The sequence below is a fragment of the Gopherus flavomarginatus genome, chromosome 14 (assembly GCF_025201925.1).
Source record: "Gopherus flavomarginatus isolate rGopFla2 chromosome 14, rGopFla2.mat.asm, whole genome shotgun sequence".
NCBI classification, from domain to species: domain Eukaryota; kingdom Metazoa; phylum Chordata; order Testudines; family Testudinidae; genus Gopherus; species Gopherus flavomarginatus.
In genome coordinates this window covers 34,158,454-34,170,560 of record NC_066630.1, presented here as the reverse complement: position 1 = coordinate 34,170,560, position 12,107 = coordinate 34,158,454, and the positions used below count along the sequence as shown (strand labels likewise).

Genomic DNA, 12,107 nt, shown 5'->3' with positions numbered 1-12,107 from the left:
GAAGGCAGTGTGTTGTCCTTTCAGTCCTTAAAGACCTGAACTTATTTTTTATTGGAAGAACAAATTAAGTTTTTAGCAGTCTGCATGGCATACACTGTTTTAAACGTTCATTAGGCGCTGTGCTTCAGAGAGTTAAAAGCACTTCAGGATGGAAGGCTGCATTTTTTAAAGACAAATCAGCAACTGAAACACTGCTATTTTTTTCATTGCCTCTGCACAGCAGAAATCAAGATCCTGTCAGTTTGAAACTAAAGTTGTTGTTTTTTTTTTTTTTACAATCAAATGGTGTGAATATTTTTAAATTGATCTGTAGAGTGAAGAGAAACTATTGGAAATAAATCAAAATTGTTTTGCCAATAAGTGCTGTGTTCTGAAAAATTGTAAGTTTAAACTATAAATGACACTTTTCAGTTATAAGACTGGGCAGGGGACAGCAACTTATAGTAATTTTTAATGTTAAGTTTGCAACATTCTAGTGGAAGGGTGAATCTCAACCTTTTCATATCATGGACCACATCTTAATAATTATCTTATGTACTAGCTCCTTTCCCATTTCAATTTTAGGAATCATAGGTGTTGCTTGTAACCACAATAGGGTTTTAAAAGAACTCAGAGAAAAGTGACTTCTTTTTCAAGTTGATCAAATGAGGAGATGCATGATCATCATGTGGGTTTGCTTTACAGTAGACCAGAGGAAGGATGATCCAGGTTTTTGCACTTACCTAGGACTTGGGAGACCTGGGATTAGTCCCTGTTTTACAGCACATGTGTATTTACCTCCCTGTACATCTCTAGCCAAACTTGCCTATCACTCATAGTGAGGGTAGAAAAGCCATTCAGACAAGACATCTGTAGTTCATTAAAAATATATAATGTCTTTTGTATGTATAAATAATCCGTATTGATCCTTAATCTTTCCATAGCTGCCTTTGTCTCCATCATATAAAAAGTTTCTTATTCTGAGGAAAGACAAGCTGTTGAGAGCTGTTTAGTGTGTCATATCAAATATAGTGTGTTATAAAACATAACATAACAAAACATTAATGTGTTGTACTCACACAAAACAGAACAATAGATAAATGAGTTTTCTTTCATTAAGAAAAAGGTGCACAGTAGAACATTGCAGACTTAGGGTTATATCTTCCTTTGTTACACACAAGCGCACACAACTCCCTTTGCTGGCAGTGGCAGTTAAATGCATACCTAGTGCAGGATGGTCTCCTTAAGCTTCGTGTACACTCATCTTCATATCCAGCCATTTGATGTTTAGCTCTTCCTCCTGAGAACAAATCCATGAAGGGCAAGTCCATGTAACCAGTATTGCTAAGCTGTCTGCTTTGGAAACATAAGTCTGTTTTTGATAAAACAAAGTATGTCAAGCAGCAAATTTGTTTTGGTAATCAACTAATACTGTAAATATTCCTTGGATATTTTTTTCATGTACAATGAAACCCATGATGTTAGAATATTTACTTGGTTTAGAATTCTGTATCTGTGTGGCTTTAAAATAGACATGGCCTAAATTTTCCAAAATGACTAGTGATTTTGGGTGCCTTAAGTTTTGGATGCCCAGCTCAAGACTTATTGAAAAGGCCTGATTCTCACAAAGTGATGAGCTCCTACCCTCTGAAAGTTGGGCCCTTGTATGATGTGTCAAGTTGAACACTTGAAAACTGAAGCACCAACAATCATAGTCACTTATGAAAATTTAAGCTGCTTTGAATAAATTTCATTGTACAAGAAAGCTCTGTAATTTAACAAATCTTATGGTGCTAAAGATAGTAGTGAGGTTCTTCTCCCCTCCCTCAGAGTGTGTGCTGATTTTGGCCTTTTCTTCCTGCAGCATGAATGAATGGAGAGCAGAAACCATTTGTTCTACAGGCCTTTCTTTGATCAGTTTTTATATAAAATATAACCTAAGTGATGACTGCAGTTAAAGAAAAGGTTAAGCATAAATTTCTTAATCCTTGACACTGTTGAATAACCCTAGAAGATCCAGAGTATCTAAAGGCCAAAAGATAAATGTCATAAAAGGGGGGAAATTCACCACCGTCTTGAGAATTGCCCTAAATTATTTGTTCCAATTATTGATCTAAATCCTTTCAAATGTACTAAAGGTTATTGGATAGAAGGCTGGTTAGAGATGCTTCATAATTACCCTAGTTTTTGATGCATTCAGCATAATTTAGAACAGTCTTTATCTGGCTCATGGCATAATTGTGACCTTCTGCGTAAAGTAGAAATTCAGTGAACAAGACCTGGTGAGCAGAAACATTGATGAGCTAGCTCTTTACAGCAATAAATGGGAATAAAATGAGTCTTTCTGAAACTGGTGAGTTTGCTCCTCCACTAAAGATTGGCACAATGGTCTTGTAAATAGATGACCATTGAACTGAAATACTACCTGTTCATTGACTCATTAGATAAAATAAGAGCTGCTGTCTTTCAGTAAGTGTTGCTGAAGGGCAATTTTGAGAGCACTATAGCTAGTAAAATCCTTCATAGGAAATACCCTTGCCTCTGTCTGAGTGATAGAATCCTGCCACAAGAAAGGTAAAGGCTAGTAATAACATGTCAAAATTTTATGCAGTTCAGAGTCTTGCATATTCCCCCCACCTCATTCCTCTTTGAAGAAATAATGAGGCAAATCCTCAGTTGATACTATATGTTGTCTGTTATAATAATGAGTTGTAAAAGTTCTTCCTGAATTCTGGAAAGACTTTGTGTAACTTCTTGTTCTGCTAAACTAGCACTCACGTTTTGTAGAGGTCCTCATGCTTTCAGATTTCCTGTGGCATCTGATAACATGGACCTCTAAAATGACTGTTCAGCTTTGTTTTGATGATCAGAGGTGTTTGTTCTTTGTTCCTAGGACCTTATTACTCTTCCTGTCTAGGCTGCTCTGAGAATACAGAACAGTTTGCAATGTTTCTGAAGTAATGCTGCTCTTTGAAGTAATAGATCTGATGTGTAGGATAAGGGCTAATCATTCTGTGGAAGACTAAACACTTACATCTGTAATGGCTTGTCTGAGTGTGCGTTTTTCATCAAAGCACCGTGTGCCCAATTTGTGTTACGTTTAAAGGTTCGGAAACATTTCAGTACACAGCATGCATGCTGTAAGGCGGATTTTAGTTAGGGATGTTATGAAACTTTGGCATTTCTTCAGATAAGTTCAATTTGAAAAAGAATGAGATGCAGAAGCAACTCATCTGGAACGCTGACATGTTCCCAGAACATTTTGTTAGGTGATTTTAGTGGCAGTTATCTCTGCATTCACTATGCCATTGAAGACCAATCTTAAAGTCTTTTTTATCTGATTTTGTCACCCAGTGTCTGTTTGAGCCTACAATTACAATTATTTTAGGATTCTTAACCCTTATGATAAGAACTATAATGGACTGGAGGGAGAAGTGTGGTGAGGAAGAAAGAAACAGAGACCCAACTCAGAAGGACTTTTGAGATCAGGTTTTGGGAGTCTGCTGCAGGAGAATGTGACAGTAATAAGCAAAGAAGCTGATGACATAACAAAGGCTGCTTTACAATAATTTCATGGCTTCAATGGGTGGTGCTGGTCAAATATCCAGGGGAATATTGATGTATGTTCATAATGCAGAATACAAAGAACTACCTGATGGGTAAAATAAACTCACCAGGCATGCAAAGGTGGTGTAATGTCCATTTTGAGAAACTATAAAACAGTTCAGCTTTCTAAAGAAATCTGTTGGAGTAAGAGGGGGCAAAGCTAGCAAAACTGCAGGTAATTGCTTGAGAAGGTAATAATGCCTACATCCTTCATTTAGATCTTGTTTGAAAGATTCTGTAGCTGATGGCTTTAATATATTGGCCTTTCCTTCTGAAACACAAATCTATTTTGAGTATTTTAATCTCAGGTATTTTAAAAGCTTTTTCTCCCAACCTGAGTGGAAGATGTGTATTTTTTGACTGAAGAACACAAGACTCCAGAGAGTACAATAGGATTTATTTACTACAAAGGTTCCATAATTGGTCAGCTTTTGGTTTGTGAGGGTGTGTCTGCACAGCCAAGAAAACTAGCAGCTGGCCAATGCCAGCTGACTTGGGCTCGCTGGGCTGTTCCATTGCTGTGTAGACTTTTCTGTGGCATGGGAGGGTCCCAAAGCTGAAGCCTGGAAGTCTACACAGCACTGAAACAACCCTGTGAGCCCAAGTCAGCTGTCACTCGGAAACTGGGTTTTTTTCCTTTGCTGTGTAAGATGTAGTCTTAGGGGACCAGATTCAGACTATACCTGTGCTTCTAGTTCTGTGGTTTCTTAGTAGTATGGTAAATTACAAACAGAGGTTTAGTTTGACCATGCTGCATCTATTGTCAAATGATAATTTTTATTTCATTGACAAACTCCATATTGCATTATCTAAGACATAATATCTGAGAAATACAGGTTTTCATGATTTAGAGCCATACTCTAATCTGATTAATGCCACATCTCTCAGTGTCATTCCCATATTATTAGATACAAGGTTGGGTACAAGCTTCATCCTGTGTAAGCGTTCAATAGGGCCTACATCAGAAGGAATGGTTATGGATATACATGCAGGATTGAACAACTGCCACACCCTCTTTTTAAAGCAATGGCAATATTATCATTTTCGTGACTATAACATATTTTGAGCAATTTGATTATCTGCTCTGTTAAGTTTCTAGTACGTACATTTAGAGGTAGTGTTTTATTATTTTATGCTCTGAACAGTGATAAAAGTTCAATGAACTATGAAAACAGCCATGCTTTTAGTGACAGTAGCATTTTTTTAGTTCTGAAACAAAACTGTTAAGGATATGCAAAAATCTCTCATAGAGCATTAATCCCAAATTTTTCAACTGTCCACTACATAAACAAAACACTTTTCCTGCATCCAACTTCTCTGGGACCAGTGCACCTTACCAGAAACCTGTTTCACTCCCCTAGTCTACTTGTCCAAAATATTTGACTTCAGTTTGACTTTGATTTCCAGTAGGCAAGGCAGAGTATGAGGGCAGGATAATTTTGTATCATCTGTGTGGTAGCATTTTGACTTGTATTAAAAGGATTGCTTATCATTCGTAATCATTGTAATACAGATTCCTAGCTGTAGAAATAGAATTGATATATTGTTTATTTTAGACGACGGTGTCCATTCTTAAGGATTTATTTTCCCTTTGTTTTTGGGAACACTACTACACACTATATGCATTTACTAAAATCAGGTTTTTAAGGAATCTCATAGTGCGTCCAGGATATGTTCTAAGGTGTACTTATTACTCGGTGAAATGTACAGATGCTGCTCTGAACTTTCAGGCAAGTGTTTTGAAACTAGATCTGCCACAATTTTTTCTTTTTTTAGTCTGTGCAAATGCATTCAACCAGCTAGAATAGGTAATTTTGTAGATGATCTTGGTATGATTGTGACTGGAATAGCGCAACGAACTTTACAGCCAGAAAAAGAAAACTCAGTAAGAAATTTCACTTGTGGAGCCCTCCAGTTCACAGTGGCTTCAACTTTTGATTCTAATGTTGCCTTAGCATTAATGTAGCTGGTTATTAAACATGAACCAAAATACTCATGTGACAGGCATTTGGACCATGTGGTCTAAAAGAAAAGTGTATTTCTTCCTGTTGATCTTGAGTGGAAAAAGTCTAGCTGAAGGGAAAAAAAAGTTCACTTCATAGATGCATATAGGTGGGTTGATTTCAGAGGCTAGAATACTTTGAGTTACCAAAATATGATTAATGTAGAATTTATTTATCTTCAATAAACTAAGTTTGGTTTGTCTTATCAGGCTATAGCTGAATAGCAGATAAATAGGAAGCAAGAATGAAAATGTCCTATGCTACAACAGTAAAACTAAAATACACATTCTCCAGAGAAATGTTCTTTCATTTAGCAGAAATGCTTGTCTATATCAGTGGTTTTCAACCTTTTTTCATTTGCAGACCAGACCCCTAAAAAGTTTTGAATGGAGGTGTGGCCCCTTTGAAAGTCTTAGATATAGTCTGCGGTCCCCCAGGGATCTGTGGACCACAGGTTAAAAACCACTAGTCTACGTGTTTTTGTTTTTTCAGTTTAATGGTTGAGGTGAAGTGCTGTTATGTGAAGACTGACAATTTAAAGTGCTGTAAGAATTACAGGAAAAAATTAAATTGATAAGTGCCAGATAACTGAAGTCTCATATTAATCCACAATGATGGAACAGCATAGGTGGAAGAAATGCAGAGTTTCCACACTGACCCATAAGCATTGCCTCCCAACCTGGAGGATCCACCGCTGAAAGGATAACAGTCTATGTGCCCTTTGTGTCTAGAGAGCAAAAAGAGACCCCTTGTGATTTAGGCATTTGTCCTCTGGAAACTGCACTGAGACCAATTCTTTAACAAAAGCCAACAAACTAAGGCAGTAAAAACCTTAGGTTGTTCCTGAACTGGATCTGTATTCTGTCCTATGACCCAAAGATTGAAGGTGATATGTCCCATTATTAATCCCCTGATTCAACTGGCCTGAAAACGTTTTAAAAAAAAAAAACAACCCTTTTCCTATCTTTTTCAACTGGCTGCAGTATATAGTTAAGAGCTTGGTTCACAACTAAAATTCTTCCCTAAAAGGAATACTTGCTTTCCCTCCTTAGGACTTGTGGCGAATTCGAAGCCCATGTGGTACCTGTGAAGGGTTTGATGTTCACATTATGGATGACATGATTAAGGTAAGAAAGGGATCATCTAAAATCTTTAGGCAGAATGTGACGTAGCTAAGTTTTAACTTTGCAAGGAAAAAGCTGTAATTTAGTGGAAGATATGAGTGAATAATGTGTGTTTTACATCTGTGCATGTAACACACAGAACATTGTTTCATCTGAAAGTGATGTCAGTGGTATTCTCAGTTAGACATAACATAATATCTGGGGGACGGGAATCCTTTCTTGATTTTTAGCCTTGTATTTCTTTTTGATCTGACAAAGCTGTTTTGCTGTCTTCAAGCATTCAGAAAACATACTATTTGTTGATTCAAAATAGGGATTAGAAAATGTATTCTTAAAGTTCATTGCATTTTATGCTGGAAATCAAATAATCCAGCAATAGTTTTATTAACTTCTTTTCCTCACACCCTTGTAATCAGTGCAGTTACTTAGACTCAGACGCTTTCCAAGAACCAGCGATGAGACATGGCTAGTAGTGGTTAATCCTTTGACACCGGCTTTACTAGCGGTCATGGCTAGTAGCGGTTAATCCTTTGACACCAACTTTACTGGCATGTCCCATTGCCAGTAATGAGGTGAGCTTGGAAAGCCTGAGGACTAATCAGCTTTACTGCAAAAATTGTGTATGGTCATTTTCAAGTATTTCTGAAAGACCTCTCTAATGTGACCGGTTTTAGAGACGCTTCATCTGCTGTGGAGCTATAGCTGTTAAATGAATGCCTTTGTGTAGGTTGGTCCCAGTACTTGCTTTATTTTTCTATCAAGAGCAGAGTTTTCATGACACTAAATGAATGTATAAGTAACTTTGGCAATACCCTTGTGAAGTATAGTGCATAGGAAAGAAGGTTCTTCTAATACAAATTTTACAGTTAACAAAAAAGTAGGGGCAACCAACGTGTGGGTCATTCTTTCTCTTCTCCTCTTCCCAGAGAATTGTGTGTGCAATGGAGTCTTGGAATGCTACATTTTAAAACTTTTATGGAAATGCTGCTAGGGAATGTGAGTGCTAGAGAATGCAGGTCAAAGAAGTGTACCTTGCTTTTGGGACAGAAAATGATGAGGTTTGTGATGGGAGCTGGTTCCTCAACCTCAGACTGGCACCCAAGAAAGCTCAGAAATCTCTGCTTCCTGTATAAAATAAGCTTTACACTTGTGATAGGAAGTTCTGTTCTGCTTGAGGACCAAAGTTATTGACCACAGTGCTCATGCTAGAGCTTTAGGTGATCTTTTAGACAACCTGGGCCAGGCCATTGTCTGTCTCTGTCTTCAGGGCTCTCATAAACTTAACCTGATATTCTATGGGAAGCAAGTCTAGAGAAGGAAGAACAGGTTTGATGTTTTCGCAATAGCCTGTGCTGTTGATGAAACTTATGCAGCATTCTGTGTAGTAGCTGGAATCTTCTAAGGGCTGATGTCTTCATGCTTATCTATGTTGTTGTAGTCTAGCTGGGAGGCACACAAACCACATCATACATTATACCCAGCATAACTGATTAAGGGAGTGTGCTTGTCAAATGCAAACTTGATTGTCTTTACCAAGCTTTTTCTCTTTCCTCAGAATTCTCTGAATTTTAGGGAGTCCAAGGAGGCAGAGCCTCACCCATTGTGGGAATACCCTTGCAAATCACTGTCTGACCCCCAAGAGGTTATGACATTTGACTTCAGACTGACTGTACCACAACAAACTCTCAGCACACATGGCTCTGTAAATCTGTTAAGGTGAGAATTATTGTCTAAGAAAAGCATAATGAGTTTTTCCTTTGCTTGCACTGAAATGCTTTTGTACGTTACTACAGGTAATTATCCAGGACCACCTTTAAATAGTATTAAACATGTGACATGAAGTTGCAAAAGCCACAGAAATTCAGAACTATACCCTACTGTAACTTCTTGCTGCCTACCCTCAAACCCAGACTTTACCTACCTACATGGGTAGGGATCTGTCAGTTGTCAGCTGAAGTAAAAGGGAATCGAGACAGAGATTAAAGGTACATCATTTCTTGGAAAAGGGACTTGTATTTTTAAAATAGCACTGTTATTAAGGAGGATATGAACAAACGGGTATAGAGTATGTTACCATGAGTTAAATATTAACGGTTTGATTGAATTAATTTATAGGTTAGGTCAACCAGACCAAGATCTGGATGTTTATTTCCCCTTTCCAAATATAACCATCTGTTCTGTGGTTAATCAGTTCTTTCTGAACCAGCACATAGTTTATCTTCCAAATTATGGTGGTTTCATTTTCATAGCTGTAAGTATATAACATTCTGTGTTGTAATTATCAATATTTGTAGGTGGCTAGTTCACATTTACTTAAGTACTATATGCAGCGTGTATTCTGAGATAATTCCAACTGGCTTTTCATAGCCACATGTCTCTAAAATTGAAATAACTTCAAATAGTTCTGCAGTGTAGGCTATAATTCTGAAATACTGTGTAACTAGTGCAAAAAACTTGTAAGTAAGAAAACTTGGTTTTAACTTCCATTACTTCAGGACTTCTATTCAAATTTAAAGGCAAAACTGTGTCATGCTAACATAAATGTCTGTAACTTGGCTTTCTCTGTGTGATACACATTTTATGGGTACTTATATGGCCCAGATCATACCTTCTTGTGGTAGAACTCACAGGACGGAGCTCTGGTAGAGAAGACTCTGAGGATTCCTTGATAGGAGAGGAATTCTCATTTTATTGCAAGGATTAGGTTTCTCCCCACTTTACAGAACAGATTGTAAAGTCTGCCCCCAAAGCTGGCAGGTACTTGGGAGCTCTTTGTGGATCATGGAGATCCATGAAAGGCCAGACTCGTGTGTGTGTGTTCCGTGCACGTTCCCTGTGCTTCAGCACCAGCTGTGTTCCCTGGCAGCATGACTTGTGTAGCCATACTGCCAGAGATTGTCCCTGAGGCACTAGGGGCTCAGTGGAAAATGGAATGCAGACTTGGTCCTGTATTTCTCTCTTCCAGCCAAGCTCTGTGGAGCAGGAGGTGGGTGAAGTGAAACAGAAGATGTGGTAAAGGCATCTGTAGGATTCAGAAAAAAAAGGGGGAAATGATGTGGTATGAAGGCAGAGGAAACCCCTTCTCACTCAACCTTCCAGGCAGGAGGAGGAAGATTCCCTGACAACGTGTGCCTTGTTACCTACTGACCTGGAACACATTTTTAATTATCACAAACCCAAACACACACACTCGTGGCCTGCTCCAATGTAGTTTCCCTGCATTTTGTCAGATTTACAGGTCAGCAATTGGTTATACAGTTGCCATCCATGACTGACCTATTCAGCTACTCAACTCCTCCCCAAGCAACTGATTGGGTGAATACCATAAAACACAAATACTGTGTTCACAAAAAACAGAGACATTGTTTTAGGTACAAGTGTTCTATAAAGTTATCAGAAAAGAATCAGTTTACTTGTTTCTTTCCAGGACTGGGAAGAGCCATGGAGCAGTTCTGTGGATGGAATATCATCTGACTGCTGATATCACAGTGAGCACAGGACTTGTGCAGATTTCAGATGAAAAGGTATTTTCTTAATTTCATTTAACCTGTTTTTTTTGAGAGAAAGGAAAAGGTTTATAGACTTACAACAGTGAAATATCCACCTCTCCTGGACGCACAGTCTTGGTTCTCTCTTATTTGGTGCTACTTTTTATTAGATTTAGTTGTTCACTACACTTCATTGTAGTACTATGTAAGTACAATGCCAGTAGAATTGTCTATTTAGATCCGAAAAAAGTAGTTTAAACAGAGAGATCTGAACCAAATCCAAACACTGCTGTAGTTCTGGAGCTAAAATTCACAGCTCAGACCCATCTGTAGTTTGAAGTTATGATTAATTCATTTTGCTCTGCCTAATTCAGTAAAAGCAAAACATTTTGAGGGAAAAGAACAATAAATATTCACTAACTTCATCGCACCCTAAGTGTGCTGTTTTCTTTTTCACACTGCATTGTGCAATACAAAATGTTGCAGCTGAAGAAATGGATAATATATCACTCCTGTAAGAGTTGACAGGGATGTAGTCAAAGGTGAGAGAATGATTAATGTTGATCTGTGTGTTTGGACTGGTGACAAGAACTGTTTTTCTCTTATTTTTAAGAATATCAGGGTATTACTGCTTAGTGTCTTGGAGTTGTGCACTATATTTTGTTTTTTTTTCTACAGGGCAATTGCAAATGGAATCCCCACTGCAAGCAAGCTGTCTATTTCTTCAGTTTTGCACTTGAACTAGAAACTCCGACAGACCTCCCTAGTGCTATCACGTACGCTATAAATTTTAACCCAAAGACAGGCGAGATTGCCATGAGTTTTAAATCATTATCATGAAACATTCTGCTTTTACTTGACACTTTTCTAAGTTATAATAAATATATCGAGAGATGGTGATAGTGTTTCCTTTTTACAGCAAAGATTTTATTGTGATCAAACTGACTGCTTTGTAACCTACCTCAAGTGTATCTGGTTTTGTTTTCAAAGTACACAACTGGAGAAGGAGAGAGAAAAGGACCTGCTGGGTTTTGCCAGATGGCATAATGCTGATCGGACTATAAATCCGTCTGTCATTGCCTGCTATAGCATGATAACTGAAATGCTTTGAGGTTATTTTGGGGATCTAAAGCAAATTTCTTAAATCTTAAACATTAATTTAGCATCCTAAGGGATGAACAGATTAAATCCTGCTTTGACATTAGTTGAAAATGAGTTAACCTGGTAATTTATCTAGTCCCTTGCTAGGACAGTAAAATTATGTATTTACCTCTGTTTTGTATAGCACCTGTCACTGTTGTATTCAGAATAAGGGATGTTGACTTCAAACTCTACCAGTAGAAATCCCATGATGGGATATGTGGAGCAGTTCAAGAAGTAGTGCATTTAATATGGAAAGGGAAACCACTTAACGATACCCAAGAAACCTTTTGTGGGTTGTGACTAATTACAGAAAAGTTGTCTGTGATAAAGTATTTTGTGACAACATTTGGATTCAGCAGGTGTCTAAGGCATTGCAGCTCTGAAGAAGCCTTTACCCAACAGTTGACTGAAAACTGCTGCAGACAAAAAACTGGAAGGGAGAAATGGGAAGTTAAAAGATATATAATTAAGATAAATTGGAAATGACAAGTTGGTGGTAATAGTCCCTGTAAATAGAGATACTTTACCATTTAATCAAGAGCAGAAATGAAGCATGCAAGCTAAGTTACCAAATAGAATTGTATTCAATCCTCATTCATAATGATCAGGTATGTAAGGGCCCATTTCTGACCATCTATCCACCATTGTAGATATTACATGAAAATGTTTTACCCTAATTGGAAGAATTCCTCAGATGTCTTTACATTGCAAGCTTTCTAACCTCAAATTTACAGGAATACCTCTTTGAAACATACATAATCTAT

At 37.7% G+C, this 12,107-nt stretch overlaps 1 protein-coding gene across 5 annotated transcripts in view; it reads left to right on the top strand.

Moving 5' to 3' along the window:
• PRMT7 (protein arginine methyltransferase 7) overlaps positions 1-11,100 on the top strand; it is a 44,443-nt gene extending 33,343 nt beyond the window's left edge. For all 5 annotated transcript variants that reach the window (XM_050922694.1, XM_050922697.1, XM_050922692.1 and 2 more), the window contains 4 exons: positions 6,641-6,715; positions 8,268-8,428; positions 10,140-10,236; positions 10,879-11,100. In XM_050922694.1, coding sequence (XP_050778651.1) covers positions 6,641-6,715; positions 8,268-8,428; positions 10,140-10,236; positions 10,879-11,040 — 495 coding nt within the window. In that variant the 3' untranslated portion in view covers positions 11,041-11,100. The remainder of the gene's footprint in view (positions 1-6,640; positions 6,716-8,267; positions 8,429-10,139; positions 10,237-10,878) is intronic.
• The last annotated feature ends 1,007 nt before the right edge of the window (positions 11,101-12,107 follow it).